Source organism: Vidua macroura, chromosome 10, assembly GCF_024509145.1.
Source record: "Vidua macroura isolate BioBank_ID:100142 chromosome 10, ASM2450914v1, whole genome shotgun sequence".
Taxonomy (NCBI): domain Eukaryota; kingdom Metazoa; phylum Chordata; class Aves; order Passeriformes; family Viduidae; genus Vidua; species Vidua macroura.
In genome coordinates this window covers 22331743-22350632 of record NC_071580.1, presented here as the reverse complement: position 1 = coordinate 22350632, position 18890 = coordinate 22331743, and the positions used below count along the sequence as shown (strand labels likewise).

General features: G+C 36.9%; 1 protein-coding gene across 7 annotated transcripts in view; it reads left to right on the top strand.

Moving 5' to 3' along the window:
- WDR33 (WD repeat domain 33) overlaps positions 1-18890 on the top strand; it is a 68735-nt gene that overhangs the window by 8768 nt on the left and 41077 nt on the right. For 6 of the 7 annotated variants that reach the window (XM_053986336.1, XM_053986330.1, XM_053986331.1 and 3 more), the window contains exons 2-7: positions 7745-7968; positions 9672-9740; positions 10185-10289; positions 10931-11026; positions 11498-11649; positions 13412-13509. In XM_053986336.1, the coding sequence (XP_053842311.1) occupies positions 7765-7968; positions 9672-9740; positions 10185-10289; positions 10931-11026; positions 11498-11649; positions 13412-13509 (724 nt within the window). In that variant the 5' untranslated portion in view covers positions 7745-7764. Of the gene's footprint in view, positions 1-7744; positions 7969-9671; positions 9741-10184; positions 10290-10930; positions 11027-11497; positions 11650-13411; positions 13510-14165; positions 14367-18890 lie in introns of those variants that run through there. The other variant, XM_053986334.1, reaches the window with a different exon arrangement.

Genomic DNA, 18890 nt, shown 5'->3' with positions numbered 1-18890 from the left:
TGAAATGAGTCAAGAGTTCAGCTTGAGCATAAAATAAGGAATGTTTGTGATTTGATTATAATGAGGTATTTGTTGAGTACTAGAAATCCAAAATTTGAAGGAAGTGTTTAAAGACGGTGTTAAAATGTGTGTAACTTACATGTAGCTAAGCAGGCCCACCTGTTGAAGGTTTTCTCTCTGTAACAAAGACCTCCAGACTGGCTGTTTACAGGTGCTCTCCCTTGGAATTTTAGATAGCTCCATTTCTCTGTAAGTTTGCTCTCCTGTTTCAGAAGTTCTTGAACATTGTGTGTTCTTATGTGCAACGTAAAGGTGTACGCACTTTTTGTCAATTAAATACCAGCACTCCTTTCCCTGCAGGGAATAAATAAACCCTTTAAATCCAAAACTACATCAACGTAATCCCATTTTGCCATGTTGCATGTTCTGTCCTTTTAAAGTCTATATAGTGTGTGGATATGTTTGGGTTCTGTTGAAAATCCAAAGGTTTGAACTTTGTGGTGAAACTGGGCATTGTGAAAGTACAGAACTGAAGTTAAAGGGGAAAAAGAAGTGCTGCTGCATTTTAGGCTTTTGGTCATGCCAGTGTAGTAGATTTTGGACTGTGCATAAAACAAAAAGCTTTGGAGTATTTTGAAATAAGAACAGATCTGTGAGCCTTTTGGGAAGAGTAGTTTATTGTCACTTAGACAATTATTAATTGAAGTATATTTCTGCAATTTTAATGAAAAATGAGATTTTTATTTTATTTTTTACATTTTCTGTTGGAACACAATGACTGGAATGGGGAAAGCTGCTAAATTCTCTCCCTTGCTTTGCATGGTCAGAATTTAAACGTCATTTCTAGGAAAGTTTGCTTCACAAATAGAATACAATAGAGAGTGGTTGCAGATGTGTGTTGGGAGCAGAGCAGTAGAGGCCAGGGAAAAAGTGCTTGCTGCAGAGAATAGGGGTGTTGCATAATAGCAGTGTTGTATAACACAGGACAGTAATTTTGCCTTGAGTTTGTTGATTTGCTGTATTATGGACCTCCAGCACCTGTAGATAATTTTAATTACAATCTCAAATTGTAAGAATGGTTTTGGTTTTAACTTCCTGTGCTCACATCTGTATGCCTTGTAGAAAATCTTTTGAGATATGCATACAAAAACGCATGCTGCAGTTCCTTTACATAATTCAAAAGTGGGAATAATATTTTAAAGTATTCAGAGGTCAAGAACCTTACACAGTGGTGGTTTTTTTTGTTTGTTTTTTTTTTTTTTTACTGTTAGAGGTCTGCTTTTGACTAAAAAGTTTGTACTTCCATTATTGAATATAGTTTTTTAACTAATTTTATAATCCTGCTTAATACACCAATTCTCTCTCATAATCAGTGGGAAAGATACCATTATATTCTAATGAAACAGCTTTATCTGTCTCAAATCTGTTCTGAAATAAAAATAATGCAGCCTTCATGTAATAAGAAAAGTACTCAAAATTACTTGAGATTTTTCATTTTTTTGTCTCACAAAGATGTAGAATTCTCAGACATTGAGTAATCTGGTTTTGTGAATCTGATTAAATGTTTTTCCAATGCAGTAGGAAATTGAAACACAAAGCAATTTGGGAAATTGGTCAGATTAATCTGTTTTCACTTCATCTGTAATTTGGCATAGTGGGGCTTTTTTTTCATGCTTTCGTCAGTGTTTTCTAAGTGGATTTACCTTATGTGCAGTGAAGGAAATGTAAGATTAATCTTTTCTTTAGAAAAATGATGGCATCTGAATGGAGCAGAAACAAAATCTGATCTGCTGTGAGAGATTAATTCATTGACAGACATGGCAATTAGTTTTGGCAGATTTCAAGTGTATCTTCAGGAAAATGTGGTAGAAGCTTGCTGCTGCTAGTGCTGGTTTTAACAGTAGCTTTGGTAATGTGATTTTCTGATACTTTTGCAGGTTTTAAGCATACCTGCAGCTCTCTTGCTCCATTCCTATTGGTGGGTGAAGCAAGGGAGATATAGAAACTTTGATTGAAAACAAATCTTTTGCTCAGGTTCATTTTCTGTTTAAAAGAGAGATTATTTTGGGTCTCTCATTTAGTTTAAAATATTGGAAGACAATTTATTTAAATGGTTTGGAGAAGTGAAGAATCTTTTTTTTTTTTTTTTTTTCTCTGTGTAACCCCCTGCCTGGAAATTTTACGATTTCAAGAACTTATCTGCCACTCTTCTCAGTCTTTAACCAGGATGGCTGGCTCTGTTTCTGTGCAGTAGAGATATGATGTATGTGTACATGCATGTTTGGTTTTTTTTTTTTTGAGGGTTTTTTTTTGTTTTTTGTTTTTTTTTTTTTTTTTTTTTGTTTTTTTTTTTGTTTTGTTTTGTTTTGTTTTTTTTGTTGTTTTTTTTTTTTGTTTTTTTTTTTTTGGTTTTGTTTTTTTTTTTTTTAATATTTGGTTTTCTAAAACATGGTTGGTGAAAATGGCAAAAATTTGAATATTTATCTCTGGAATATATCTTTTCACATAATTCTTTTGCACTGGGAAGAGGTAGGATTCCCAGGAAAGGAAAGAGGCTGGATGAGGTGACCAAGAAAGAGCTTTCCTTAGGAAGGGGAAGCCATGGAAGGATCCACTGCTGGTGTCCAGAGCAGAAATGCACATTCTCCCAGAGGAGAAAAGAAAGGCAGATCTTTTTAGAACGTGGACATTAAGAGCTGATACTCTGTAAAAGAGGGAGAGGAATAACATTAAATTGTATTTGTTATGATTGTTTTTCTGAACAGGTGTGCTTATTCAGATGCACTTATAGATTTCTTAATACACAAATTAAAAAATGCAGAGAGATGTTTTCTCAGAGATGACTACTGACAGTGGAACTTGTTAATTTTTAAAAGAAATGTAGTTGTCTATACATTGTAGATGTAAAAGTCCTTTGCTAATCAAAGAAAGATATACTGAGCAATAATCTTGGTGAGGTGCCTTTGCACTCTGGTGTTCTTACCTTATTCTTAGTCTCAGGAACCTGAGGTGGTTTTTCTCCAATCCTGTGTTCACCAAGTGTCCCAACTTGAACTCCTGTGAGCTGTTGCAGTGCAAGTAACTCCTGTCAACTCTCACTGTTTCTGTTACACTGGAACGGGGCTTGCTTTAGAGTCTGTGTACTTTATAGCAGAACTAATACATGTTTGAAGAAGTGTTATGTTATATAGATACACTCAGGAAATGTGTAGCACTCCTTTTCCTTTGCTGCTGTAGCCATTTCAGGCAGTGTCTTCTAAGCTCTGAGTGTTGTGTTTAGTGAGCAGTGTGGGGTTTGTAAAGTGGCTGCTGCTAGCACTCTGCACCGTAGCCTTCTTTGCTCCCATTTGGAAACATACTTTTCTTTTGACATAATCAGTTTATAACACTGTATTCCACTCAAGTTTCTTTACCTTCAATTAAAAATACCTATTAAATATGCAAGGATGTTTTAGTTACCAGTTAACTGTATTTCATTAATGATGAGCTTTATTTTTTGCATAAACTGTATGAAATATGTCAAGATTATACATAAATCAGTTTTTTTTTCTTGTAGTTTTGAGCTACCTATATGTAGTGATGTATTTAATATAAGCCATGACTCTCTTTCTCCAAGCTTTACTAGTTTGGTGGTTTTAGTTTGGTTTGGGTAGCCTAATGTGTTTTGTTTTGATTTAGTGAAGTTGTGTGTGAAATGCTTTGGTTGCATGATTGAAGTTGCAATCTGTCAATTTTCCAAACTTAATGCAAGGTTAATTTTTATATAAAATGAACAACCATATCCAAATAAGATAATAAAGTAACAGTGTTACTGTGTTAAATGCCAGTTTACCTTTGTAGCCTTATTTGGGTACATTAATTCAGTGGTAACCATTTTCTGTAATTGACTAATACTGTATGTGCCTTCTTGCTCGTTTTAAAAAGCAAAAAAACTGCCCAAATCCATCTGCCTTTACTCCATGCTGCTCTGGGTGTGAGATTTTTGGGAGGTTTTTCATTTTTAATTCTGTTCTCCAGTAACATCCCTCTGATTGCTTGATGGCATTAATAGGCCTGGCATCCTTTATGGCACTACTAGGGAGGAATGAAGGCATTGCTCTGTAGGCTCTATATCCCAAATTCATTTATTTCTCAAAATGTGTGAGGCTTTGAAAGGGGTCTTAATGGGGACAGGAAGTGGAAAACTGATAAGGATGCATGGAAAAATGGGATACAGAAATAAACTTAGTTCACATTATGATAGGGGTATAATGAATCAGAAGAAAAAGCAGTTGGTTGGTAACATTACTGTCCAGAAACAATAAAATGACAAGTGACTTACGCCAGATGTTGGAAACAAATCTTGTTGTTGCTTCTAATTGTGCGAATTAAGGAAAATGTGGTTTCTTCCATTTAAACTCCTGTTGATGGACTCTAAAATAAAGAAAAAGTTTGGTACTTTGCTTAAACTAGGAAATTAGATGTTACTACACTAGATTGCACTATGTCCTCTAATATTTGTTTGCATGTTTCTGCTCACACTGACAATACAAAAGGAGCTTTAGCTAATAGACATACTGAATTCTGACGTTGCAGTTGATAAAAAAGATTTTGAGGAGAGCCTGCTGAGGATTTGGTTTGTTCCAACAAAAAACCAATTAGGATACTGATAACCATTAAATGGGTATATTTTTCTGACTTAGATAGAGGTCTTTGGGAAAAAATGCTCTGGTTTCATGTGAGAATTGTGGGCCCAAACCATTTCTTTCTAAAGCTGCTTTGTTTGGAAGCTTCGCTTGGCGTGTCTATGCCCTAATGTATGTGTACACTTTTTTTATATATCTATTCATAGATTATATACTGGTCATATGCACACATGATGAGGGTATTATGTGGATAAAACATAATATTTGAAGCAATGATTAGAAGAAAATGGTCCTAAGCAGCTGGATAAACAATACTTTTCTCAGAGCTGGTAAATGCAAGTAGAAGGCTTTTCGTGCTAAGAGCCAGTGATCTCAAAATTTGAAGAAATAGAATATAAATTCTTCATTTTTCTGTCATGTTGTTGTAGTTGTGGTGTCACTTACTGTCTTGTCAGAATCATGAGTGTGGAAGGATGTGTAGGCATGAAGAGTTGTACTTAACCTGTTTATGGCTTTGGTCCTACTTTTTGCTGATATGGATTGCACATGAAGTGAAGGTTGTTTATGCTAAGTTAAGCTAGACACTGGTTGGACTCACCTGAAACTATTGCAGTCTAAATTGACCCATATCACACCTAGTGCTATATTTACCAGTTATAGTAATGCAGAAAATTTCTTTGGCAGATTGTTTTTCCCCTGGAACATGAAAATAAAGTATTAACTTGCTGCTTTGCAGCGTTCCCCTAAAAAGGTATTTTTGGGAGGTAGTGTTTTCTTGCAAGTATAGCTGATCAAAATTTTTTTTTTGACGCCCACATTCTTGGTCTCAGTTCTTGATGTTTGTTTTTGCATTGTCTATTAGCGAGTATAGATGTGTGGTTTTGAAAAAATATCTTTTTCTCTCTGGTTTAGAGCACTGATTGGTATAAGGGAATGTCAAACTTCAGACTTGAGAAAGAGTAATACTGGAAATTTCATCTGGGTTTCTGGGGTTCTTGTGGTGTGTTGTTGGTTTTTGTGGGGTTTTTTGATTGTTTGGTTTTGTTGGGTTTTTTCCTCTGACTTTTGAATAACTACATTTAGGAGACTTAATGGACTTGTATGTTTAATGCCAGCTTGTTCTGCTCGTTTAAAGAAGCCACTTTCTTTTTTTCGATATAAACCCCCAGCAAGAAAATTTTACCTTTGATATTTAACACTTAAAACCTTCTTTACAACAGTTTGATATCTCCTGCCAAGTATTTAGAGAATTTGAGATGGTGTTAGGGGGTCTCGAAGTAATTCCTCTGTGAGGAAGTTTAGATACCTTGTTTCAGGCAACCTGAATTTTGTCCCGCTGTGTGTTCCAGTGGTGCTTTGGAGGCAATCAGACACATGGTGGGGTCTGGTTAGACCACCTGGATGCCTGGAATGGGGCAGCTTCCAGGCAAATGAGCCTTCAGATGACGATTTGGTTTTTGCAAGCTGTTCTCTGTCTTCCCCCCTTCATTCCAGTTACCAAGTTGGTCTAATAAGATGTTACACCTGCCAAAGGTGTTAAATTTCCTTACCCCACTCATGGAAATGTGCTGGTTTATTTTGAACTTGTTTGTCTTGAGTAGAGAATAATTGTGATGGCTTTGGTGTGGGAGTTGTTTGTGTAGAGGAGCTGGGTGCTGGAGGTAGCTTGTTCCATAGCTGTCACACTTCTAGCCTGAAAAGGAGAGTGTAAGTCCTGAGTTTGCAGAGCTGTTCACTGCTCTGTTCCAACAAACTACCTGATACTTAAAGGACAGCCTGCTCCTAGTGGTTAGAAAGAACCTCTTAAAAAGAATCAAACTCTGTGCTGCTTTTAAGCAGTCTCTTATATCCAGTATTTCTATCTTAGCTTTATTTTGCTACTTAAAAAGGGAAATGTTTTTGAACTACTGGGATCAAAAAAAGCAAGATAAAATTGTAAAATTGGCAGTGAATTAACTTTTCAGCTCTTTCAAGTTGAGGATACAAGTATTTTGACTATGTAGGAGAGTACATTCCTTAATTTACAAGCAGATGATGTAGTCTTCTTTAAAAAGAAATCTATTTCCTTTTTTTTTATTACATGCACTTAACCCTTTGTGCAAAGGAGTTTCTAGGTGGTTTTGAATTCCCTTGATAATAGTGCTAGTTTCATTTGGTCAAAATCTACAAAGTGCTTGTAGAATGTGGGGGAGAACATGTTCAAAAATGTAGTTTGAGCTTTCATTGGTTCAGCATGTGTCAGTGCTTAGTCTGAAGTTAGTATACACTTTAAAGACTGTAGTTTTCAGCTCTGAAGGAGTTGCTGTGTTCTCACCATTTAAGGATTCTTAGACTGAAAAATGAGATTTTACACTCATTTCCTTCTGTCAGAAAAATTGTGAATATTGGAATTTTCTCCCTGTCCCTCACATTTTCTTAACATTCTCATTGAGTCTTAGTTATATTTACTAAATATAACTACTATTTATTAAATATACTAAACCTTGTTAAATGTTTAGTTTATTTTCTAAACCTTGTTAAATGTGTAATTAATTTATTTTGCAGTCACAGAATTGAAAATAAGCCTACAGGTAGAATGTGATCTGTGGTCCATTTAGAAGAAGCTGTGTGAAAGGAGTGTAATTTTATTCTTAGGTCGTAGAATAAGATGTTAACATTTGAAAACTTTTTCTCTTTTAATAGCTAAATTAAATTATAATTAATGTGGTGTTTACTGTTTTTTATACTGAATCTGAAATAGCCTCTGTTGAAGGTTCTTGCCATTTCTTGCATTTATTTATACTGTTTTACTTGGGACATACTTTTCCTGCACATTTTTAGTTTAGGGATAGTAATGCAAACCTAATAGTGATGTATTTCAATACAGAATTCCTCCTGATAGAGAACAAAATTATTTACCTGCTTTGATGTTGGTGTTATGTGGCACGAAGGAAAAATTATAATTATTCAGAGGAATCTGCAAATTTTTTTAACTTAGAAACAGTAATTCCTGAAGCTGTTACTCTAAATCAGGGGGCATGCTGAAGTGGGATTTTTGTCATGCTTTGCGTGAAATGAATTTGTAGAGAAGTCTCGCTTCCAGCAACGCTTGTGTGCTAAGCAGTGCTGTACCTCCGCAGCCTCCCGGCAGGACGCAGCCATGGCCACGGAAATCGGCTCCCCGCCCCGCTTCTTTCACATGCCGCGCTTCCAGCACCAGGCGCCGCGGCAGCTCTTCTACAAGCGGCCCGACTTCGCCCAGCAGCAGGCCATGCAGCAGCTCACCTTCGACGGCAAGCGCATGAGGAAAGCTGTCAACAGAAAGACCATCGACTACAATCCTTCTGTCATCAAATATTTGGAGGTCAGTAAAGGGATTTTTTGATTTTTGTTTAGAAATCTTTTTTTTTGGTTTTTTTCTTCCTGATATTTGGGCTTGTGCTTTTCGGTTTCTGCAGAGGAGTATGGAATACTGGGAGACCTACTGCTGCATTTTCAAGCAAAATTACAAATGCTTGTAAATTTGGTATATTGTGAATAAAAAGGGGAAGTTGAGCATTGGCAATAAAACTGCAAGTGTTGTGTATTTCAAGGTAAAACACAACTTTTGAATTATCTTGTGTAATGTTCTGACTTTTCATAAAAAACTGATTATAAATAATGTAGTCGTTCTTATTTTTGTTTTGAAACAGAAATATCCCAAAATGGAAGATGAACCATTGACCCTTTCCCTCCAAAATGAGGGCACTAGAAGCATTTTCTCATCATTTTAGTAAATAGCTCTTCCGCTTGCGGCGTGGCCTCTGAAAGTCATTTCTATACAGTTAAGAAATGGAGAAAAACTTAAACATAGGTTTTATTGAAGAAATGTTTCAGTAAAAATGCTTATTTAGCTCATCTGATGGGATGGCTTTACTTAAGAAATATAATTTTCTCATCCAAGATTGACTCTACGAGTACTGGATGTCACCCTGTAAGAAATGGAATGAAATCTACTGGCATTGTTGGAGCTGCAAGAGCAAGGTTGCAGAAATGTGATGAAATTAATTCCATCTGCTCTGGCCAGTGCATGGTTACAGCTTGTAGGTGTTAACAGAAGGTTTTTGTAATAGCTAATCCATTATCTTCTAAGATCTGTTTGAACATCAAACATTTTAAACACATTCTTATGTTTTAGGAATGCCCCAAAAGAGATTCTATTAGTAGTGGACTATTCTAAAAAACAGTTTTGAAATCCAGGTCCCTTTTTACTGTGGCAGGAATAAGTACCTCAAAATTCTGTGTATTAAAACAGTAACAACATACAAAAAAACCAACCTGATCTCTGTCTGCTGGCTTCAGTACTACTGATTTAATTTAATGTGGTTCTAGGGAAAAAAAAAAAAAAAACAACCAAGAAAATGTGTCATTTGCTCTTGGCTTGAGAAGTTGTAGCAAACTTGAGTGATGCATCCTGGGAACGTTTTACCTAGAATTGTAACTTGTTTCCATGTGCACAGATTGAAATTGGTAGGGTCTGTGGCACAAAGCCAAAATAAGTAATTCTGAATTCATAACAAGTGTTTTTAAGAAGGTTTTGTTTGACAACTCGCAAAACTAATTGAAGGTGTTGTTATCCCTTGGTGTCTTCTAAGTTTTGATCTTTTGAAAGCGTTGTCTTTATGCTGGCATTGCAAAAAGTCCTTTTGTAGCTTGTGCTGCTGTGTGGATTTCATGGGGAGTTCATCAGCACAGCTGCTAATGGTGTAAATTCTTGTCCTGAATATAAAGCTTTGATACTGGGCAGCAGAGTACCACAATAAAGTTCCTTGTTACATAGGACTGCTGCTTTCCTGGAGTTGCTTTAATCTGATGAAATTAACACTTTAAACATTCCTGACTCCTTTTATTACAGAGTATAAATTCCACATGTTCCTTTTCCTGAGTCCAGAGTCTTAACACAGTTAATTCTAAAATCCTTGGAGCACTTTAGAATTTCACAAACAGCATCTCCGTGTGTTTCTTATTTTCTGTTACTTAACAAGGAAGTACACTATTATGAACTAGGAGTTATTTTCTTCTTTCCAGAATAGAGTGTGGCAGAGAGACCAACGAGACATGCGAGCCATCCAGCCCGATGCAGGATATTACAATGATGTAAGTAAAATTTTCCTATTCACTGATAAAGTTGTGCAAATAAAATTTGTCCAGAAGACAGGAAGGATTCTACATGTCAGCTGAAGTTATTTCTGTATCTGCAAAAAGCCTTAAAGCTATGAAGGGTACCTTCACTCTACATTATTTTGTTCTGTTGGAATCCGTGTCCATGAAGGGACCTTAAGGTTGGACAGGCTTTTAATTTCTGTGCATAAGAGCTTTCGTCATGCACTGAGATTGCAACACTGCTCTTGAAGATGCTGTTTCTGGATGTTTGTGTTGTTGAATCATGCAGACTTTGAAACACTTCTACCAACTTACTTCTGGTAATATCCCTGCAAATGATAACCTTGCTTTTCCAAAAATAGGTGTTTAGAATGTGTTCTTTCCTTGAAGGTTCTGATTTCAATATCATCAGTAAATCTTTTCTTTCTTCTCTTACAGTTGGTCCCTCCTATAGGAATGCTGAACAATCCTATGAATGCTGTGACAACAAAATTTGTTCGGACATCTACTAATAAAGTAAAATGCCCCGTGTTTGTTGTCAGGGTGAGTACAGTGTTGGGATTACTTTGTTGTGTTGTCTTAATCTAAATTAGACTGATTCTGACAAGACGGCAGTTAAGACAAGACTGATAAGATGGCAGTTAAAGCATCTTTAAATAAAAATAGCGTGTGCAGTGTATGGACTACTTCTGTGTCCAGTCTTTCTATGGAGAGCTTTAGGAAAATAAATTGTAAAGTCTGAGTACACAAGAGTTCTTACTCTCAGAGTTTGGGATGCAATTCCTACCTTCCTTATTACATTTCAGAGACCTGACATGTCTTTTCTTGAGAGGAAATTTGGTCTCTTTGCTGTTTGAGTCTCATAGCAGCTTTTAACAACTTTTCCATGATGTCACAAGTGTTGTTTAGTATGGTTATTGTGTGCTAGAAATGTATTGCTGCCAATAAGCTGTTTCTTCTTTACAACTAGAATTTGTCATTGTTTTTACAGTGGGCTTTGTCCTGTTGTTACAAAAGTCCTCTGGCACAGTTCTGCATTTTTGCCTTCTCTCATCCTCTAGAAAGTCATTTAGTAGCTTCCATTTCCACAGAGATCCTGAAGAAGCTCATGATTTATTTGGAGAATTGTGAAGAAATATTTGAATGTTATATTTGCACAGTTTAGTTAAATGTTTCTTTTGCAGTGGACTCCTGAGGGGAGACGCTTGGTCACTGGTGCATCTAGTGGGGAGTTCACTTTATGGAATGGACTGACTTTCAATTTTGAAACAATATTGCAGGTAAAGTAATCTGTTAAGATTTCTTTGTATTTCCTTGAGGCCTTGGAGCATGTTTTAGGAAAACATCTTCACCCTGTTCATCATGGGTCTGTGTCTGAGTGGTGATGGGAGCCTTAGAGGTCTTCTACTCTGTTGTGATCCCATGTCAGGCCATGACTACAGGCAATTCACTTAATGCTTCTCATTCCACCTCCATCTTCTATATTAACTGTTCTTGAGAACGTACTATGAGTATTTGTAATAATAAAGAAACACTTTGGAAACAAAGTGCAAATACTCTTGTTATTTAGAAGACCATTTTATACAGAGTAAGGGATTTTTTCCCCCCCAACATCTTGAATGTAATTAGATCATCATTGTTCTCGTTTCCTCACTGCAGCTGTTAAGTCAGAAGTTTAGTAACTTCAGTGTTTGTGTGGATCAGACAATATTCGAATGTGTTTGCTAGAAGTTCTGTTTCTGAATTTGCAGGCTCACGACAGCCCTGTAAGGGCTATGACTTGGTCACACAATGATATGTGGATGCTGACAGCAGACCACGGGGGATATGTGAAATACTGGCAGTCCAACATGAACAACGTCAAGATGTTCCAGGCACATAAGGAGGCGATTAGAGAGGCCAGGTTTATACACAATATACCATTTTCTGTAGTACCTATTGCCATGATTAGACTGTTCTCTAAGTGTATTCTGGGTGCAGAAATGCATGGGTTCTGTCAGATTCTGGGAAACTTCCTGCACCACATAAACACAGTATTTCCTTTTGTTTCCACATTCTCACCGTTTTGCTGGCACCTTTCTGAATTAGTATTGTCCCAGTATCCGCCTCTGCAATATGTTAGAGATGTATTTGTCTGCCGCATTTTGCACTGGTATTCTTTTCATTTTTATATGGTGACGATGTGTATCAGTTATTCCTTTTTATACGCACTGTGTAAGACAACAATTTCATTCCAAATAAAGAATTCAGTCTTTAATAATCTAACTGAATAAAATATAAAGCCTTCAGAAATAAAACACCTGCATAGTTCTCACAAAATAATAAAACACTAAATAAAGTGAAGAACTGCTTGGCTTGGTGAAGCCAAGACTTCCAGTAATACTAAATACCCACGCAGACTACCACATACAGAAGTCTAATGTTAATACTGAATGGGTTCTTCAAGCTTGAAACTGTAAGAAAGCCATTGAAAAGAAGATTGTAGGATATTCTCTTGGTTCAGTGTTGATGCCTCAGTTGTGCAAATGTATATATAAAAATCAAATCCAAAGCGATATTTATCAGTAAGATGTAAATGAAGGGTGTTTCTAGAGCAAGCCTGCATATAATTTTTAGTAAATGTTTTTAAAGTAAGCCTGAAGAGAAGCTGCAGATCCCAAATGGCACTAAAACAGTGTTTCTTTGGATTCAGGTGTTGGCCCTTGGTGATAAAGGTTCACTGCCACAAACTCGCTTTCCACTAAAGTCACCATTTTTCTTGGTAGGGTGCAGCATTTTCTGTCAGAGTTTGGTTATGAGAAGTGCTTACTTTGGATTCAGTTATTGTCTGACTATCATGGCCATGCACTGAATTTCTCTACTGCTTTAGGCCCTTTCTTGATCATAAAGGTCTAGAATTTCACAAGGACTCCCTTGTGGTCTTTCACTGCACCAGAAAGAAAGTTGAGTGCCTGTCAGTTATTGGAGGTGTTCTGGCCCTATTCACATGGTTAAATAACTCCTTGCTTTTCCAGTGACTTTCATCAATCAATGTTAACTGCTGAACCTGGAAGCTGCTTACGTGTCTGTAGGATTCTTTTCATGTTGTTGGCGGGGTGTAATAAGAGGGAGTGTTTCCAAATTGCTCTTATAAGTGTTTGTTTTATGTAGGTTTTTTTTTTTTCCCCAACAGTTAAATCAAGTAGCATTTTCTTGTAACCAGCTTTCCCTTATGTTTTGCTTCTCTGCTGCAAAGCACCTGTGACTGAAGAGGAGTTTTTTCCTAAGAACTGTTCTCCTGTGCTTCTATGCAGTGTCACTTTCTTGTGGTATTACCAAACATGAAAATCTAGGCTGACAGTTACCAAACCATATTGATGTTGCTTCTCATCCTGCAGAGAAGGCACTACTACCGTGTGCAGTCACATATAGGAAGGTGCTAAGAATAAATGACAGATTTTTTCCTCATTTGACAGGGGACTGCAATGCCATAGTAATCCTATGCTGAAATCATGTCTTGTGGTGAAGTGCCGTTTGGCAGGCACTGTATTCACTTAGAAGTGCCTATGTTCAAATGCCTCCTTCAGTGTATAACACATTACAGTATAATTTTGCCCTGTCTGAGAAGCATAGATAATCTGTTAAATGCTGACTTCTTTCCCCTGCTGTGTGTCTTCATGTAACAGTTTCTCACCCACGGATAATAAATTTGCTACATGCTCTGACGACGGCACTGTTAGAATCTGGGACTTTCTACGTTGCCATGAGGAGAGAATTCTTCGAGGTATGTGTACCAAAAGTACTGATTGGGGTATTTCAAGAGGGGGAAATACTTTTTTTTTTTTTTTAACTAGATGTTCACAATACAGAAGTATCAGCTTGCCTACAATTTTTTTCTTAATGCTCCAAACAAGTTTTTGTTTGGCTGCTGCTATAGGTGCCTTATATTCAGAGAGGCTGCAGTTCACAAGAGCATTACACTGTTTACTCTCCCCTTGAGCTCTAGACAGTGGAGGTGGATAGAAGGACATTTTACTACTCCTAATTAGGTAGAAACAGCTGTTTCTGGATCAGGAATACATTTATCTTTCTCCAAAGTTTAATCTTTGTGACTGCTGTTATTTCAGAGCATGCATCTTCATGCAGAGGATTCTGTTTCTTTTCACGAGCATACCTTTCATTCTGATTTCTTGAGGCAAAGTGGTTATTTCTCATTCCTTAAGAGGAAGAGAGTATTTAAGTAGAGAAAACAGGTAAATTTTAATCACATAATTTATAGCACAGGCAAATAATCCTAGCTATGGTTAAAGTTTCTGTCCAACATCTATGTGCACTAAATTCTGGTGCCTTTCCAGTGGCCTTCTTGAGCCTTTCTCCTTCTCTTGCTGCAGTCCTAATGAGCAGTAGCAGTAGCTTCTGATAGCTGTTCCTTTTTTGCAGATGTGTCCAAGGTACATAATTTAATAAGAATATATTAAAAGGCTGCTATGAGACTGAGGGCTGTAGATTTGCACATAATCTGCAAGGAAGATATGGAATAAAAACATGGACTTTCAGTTCTAGGTGTGTGAGCTTGTACAGTCCTTTCCTAAATGAAGGATTTTTTTTATTAAATCATGCCTCCAACTTGGACCTGCATTCCATATTTTACAAAGTAGAGCTCTCCCTGTTTCATTTGACTCTTAAGGTCTCCTCTTGTTTTACAAGCATGTTACTTTTAAATACCACTACTTTGCAAAGACCTTGAGCTTCAGCATTACTGCAGTGATGATATGTGTCCATAGACATTATGGTAGGTGTGTTCTTTGCCGGACCTGGCAAACAAATTTTTAGGTTATATACTTGACACCTGTTACTCTGGAAGGCCTCAAACAGATTTAGGACTGTTTTGCTTGATTCTTTACAGAGAAATCTTTCTGCCCTAAACATACTCTGTACTTGCCTCCAGGTATGTACTAACCATGGGGAGGAAATAGGAGTTGCCTCCATGCAGAGTTGTCAAGGTTATAAAAATCTCTCCACTTCTATTTTCTTTCAGTGTTCTGTGTAAAATAGAAGGAGAAAAGTATTTAATTTAGGCTGTAGAGAACAGAACTTGCGCTACATTTTCTTCTGTTACCTTGTGTATGTTAACATTTGATTGTAAGTAGACCTCAGATAAAATTATCCTATAGTTTCTTAGTTTATACATCTCAATATTCAATTTTTAGTTTGCACATAATTCTATAAAGAATACATTTGCTTCTACTTATATCATCTAACCACAATACCCTTCACCTTTCATGTAAGTTGGAAGTGGTTTGAAAACTATACCATCTTTGGATAAAATTGAACAGGGGAGGTTATTCCTTGTTTCTACTGTCAGATAAGCAAAAAACCACCAAACCCCAACCTAAACCCAAAGAACACCAGCAAAAACATCCCCCACACCAAAGGAAAATAATACCCAAACCACTGATTGTTGGGAGGATGTCTCTGCAAATATACAGGTTTGATTTGGCTTTGGTCTCTAGGACTGGTTTTAAATATGGTCAGAAGAGTTATTTGAAAGAACTGATGAGTAACGTAATTTTCTTGGTAGAAAATACAAGCTTTCACTCTTCTATTTAGAGGTTAGTGCTTATGGCTTTAGGATACTGATCTTCAGCTTTTGGCTTCTTCATATGCATTCTGCTTTTACATATTACAAGTGTGACCTGTAATACTTTGCTGAGTGCAGCCTTCAAATTGTGTAAATACTCATGCCATTGCCATCCAGTTAGTGATCTGTAAATTAAAGTTTGGGTGCCACTGTGTCAAAGGGATTTTATGTACATTGTTTAGATCAAATACAATGCTGGGAAATTATTTTTATTTCCTAGTTTCACACATCATACAGCTATTCTGGATAATATTGGGGCTGGGAAGTTGAAGGAGTTCTACAGTAGCCTTTAGGTCCAGAGTTTCACTTCACATGTTAAGATGTTCTTCAAGTTGTCACACGGAATTATAAAAGTCAAATGTAACTATCAGTTTATAGTCAGATGTATTAATTAAAAAGATCAATACTCACAGGTATAATATGTTGATATGTTGTTGTTCTGAATGATTTTTTCAACAACAAATTAAGGAACATATTTTAAAAAACATTTGAAGATTCTAACGGTAAGGAATGCTTTTAAAGCAATTCTGTAGAGAGCATGAAAGTTATTGGGATAAGCTTTGCTGATATAAAACAGACAGAATTCCATAGATTTATTGCAAGTGTTTTTGCTTGCACTAGAGCAAACTAATATTTATTCCTATTGTTTATTGAAATGGTTCCCTTAAAAGTGGCCTGAAGCAGCAATTCTAGACTTACCTTCTGAAGAGTATTGGAAAAACAATGGAAGTGGTAAATTACATGAGATGAATTCTTAAGGTTTTCCTGCAGTTCTTTCAGCTGTCTGGAATAGGCTGGGCATTTTTCCTTCCAGTAGTTTAACCTATGAATACATGGGCTGCATGAGATACACTTATTAACTGTATCCACTTCCCTTTAATTCCTCAAAGTGAAGATAAACCGGACACCCTCCAGGGTTCTTCACAGGTCGTGCCAGAGGTTCTGAGTCTCATTTCTTCAATCTCCAAGTCCCTTTTTGCTGGCCAGTTTTTCACTGCTTAATGTTCCTTTGGCTGCTGTTTTTACCACCAAAGCTTTCCAGGGCACAGGAGGGGGAGTTTGGGTATTTTGTTAGCAGTACATGCTCCTTTTTAATACCCTAAAGACATAAATAGGATTCAATTCTTGTTTTCTTGGGGAACCATCTTTAAATAATTCAAGTGAATTATCTTGGAAGAACTTGTAGGTGGAGGAAATAGCATTGAATGTCATTGCTTCCCCACAGCCCAGGTACTGCTGGCTTTTCTCTTGAGGCAGAGCTGCTCTGGTCCTGATTTTGTACCAGTTGCTTTTCCCTGTGTGAATTTCTGTCATTTCACCATCTTGATGATGGTAATGAGTGTAGTTTAGTGTACTTATTTAAATGCATAGGTAGGAACTTTAGTGATGTTTAAAAAATGTTGTTTTAAAAATAAGACATGGAAAACAGGCTGAAGTATAGCAACATTCTATTTTCCTGACAATAATCTCTTCCTCTGAATGGCATTTCCAATAAAACCTCAGATCTTTTGTCTAAACTGTTGTAATGAAGCTAATGCTTCATTATAAATGGGAACATTAGAATGAGGAACATTTCTGTCAGAACATACACATGGATGGCTTGTAATAATGCTGAAAACATCTAGTGAAAAACTGTATGCAGTACAACATTCATGTCCCTTTATTTATATGAGAAATTAATGCTATTGCTGATTTTTTACTGGTGGCAGTGATGTTCTGGGTAGTGTGTCTGTGCTGATGTATCCCTGGGAATATTTTGGGTAGGTCATTAATAAACACATGATTCCTTAATTATTCCCAGCATGACATCATGGGCTAGGAGGCTACAAATAGATTTTGGATTTCTCAGTCATCCTTCTCCTTCCTTCACAGTCATCCAGTAGAAATGAGTGCTTGAGAAGACTGTAATGTTTTCATTCTGAAGTGTAGATGAATTCCGTATTCCCAGGATTTCAGAGCTTTAAAGCAGGATTACCTGCTTTAAATAGGTCTTTTGGGGAGGATGACTCCACCCAGCTCTCTGAAGGATGGTATAACCCATGCTTTTTTAAAATACTTTCTAGATATGTTTTCCTATTTTCTGTCTCTAAAATAGGGTGATACATTAAACAATCTTTCAGCCAGTGTGGAAGACTTGACAAAAGATTTGTCTTGGCCTAATTCAAACAATTAAAGGCAATCAAGATTTTATTACATCCTGCCTGGATTTGAAATGTGCAGTTTGTAACAACATCTGATTTTTAACACTATCACCTACAAAATAACCCATGTGTTTGTGCCTGCAGAAGTCACAGCAATTGTGGTAAACAGACTTTTCATCTGCTCACAGGTTCTGAAAAAGTGTTTCCACCTCTATTCATACTGAAATAACTGAGGGATTTATTCCTTCTTTCTCTTCCATTTCTCAGTCTTTATTAAAAAATAATGTACCCTGAAGCCCCTTAAGCTGTTTGAATCTATTGTATGGTTTGTATTCTCTGCACTTTCCACCTGAAAGGGAAGGATCTCTTCAGAGTTCTTTTCCTCAGTTGAATAGCAAATCCTGTACTTAATTTAGACGTGAGTTCCATGGGTAAAAAGAAGCTGAGGACCAGAGCTACATCATCATCTCGATCCCTCACTTTTGAACATGCATTATTATCCAGCTTTTAGCCTTGAAGCAAGCAACTTCTAAAACTGTTTCCTTTTCTTGGAGTAAACTCTACACTGGGTAATTTTAAAGGAAAAAAACCCAGCACTTCTGTTTCCAACTTTACTACCCTTATATGAGGTTTTTCTTTTTTTTCCCTTGTCTCAGCAAAGAGAAGAAACTCAGTAAATTCCAGAAATGCATGTATGTCAATGCCATGTTTCTTGTAAGGAGACCTGTTTTTTAAAACTTCAGGGTTTTTTTTGGTGGAGATTGCTTCTTTAGACTGTTGGGATTTCAGGTATATTTGAACTGTCTTCTAGTCTGCTGGTGCATCCCTGCATGAATTTTAGAAAGTTTTTACTCAGAACAGAAGCTCAGGATGAAATGAGACCTGGCTGATAGTGGCACCAACCATATCAATCTAAAGAAGGCAAGTCCTTGAATTTTTGAACTTAAAGGGATGATCTGTTTTGGAATGCTGGATTGGACCAGCTCAGTCTTCTCTTTGTTGGTGGATTTTTTTGTTTGCCAGCTGCTGTTGCAGCTCTCTGATATTTATCAATCTTTGTTGCCAAAGCTGAACTGGGGCTGGGGGAGAGAGGTGTTGCAGCTAAATCAGTTGAGGAGCAGCAAATAGCTGTGCTTTTCACATGCATTAGGCACAAGAAATGTTAAGGAATTTATTTTAATAGTGAATCTGTGAGAGGTTTTTCCCCTACACAAATGGGGTCACTTGCACAATCTGTGATGCAGGAGCTCTGTTGTTCTGCTGCTTGTGTGTTTTGCCAGTAATCCTGCTGCTGCTCCTTTGATTTTTTTGTGCATGGTGGGCTCTTTATAGTCTCATGCACTTTTCTCCTCTCATTAGCAAATGTCTCTACCTTTGTGAGAC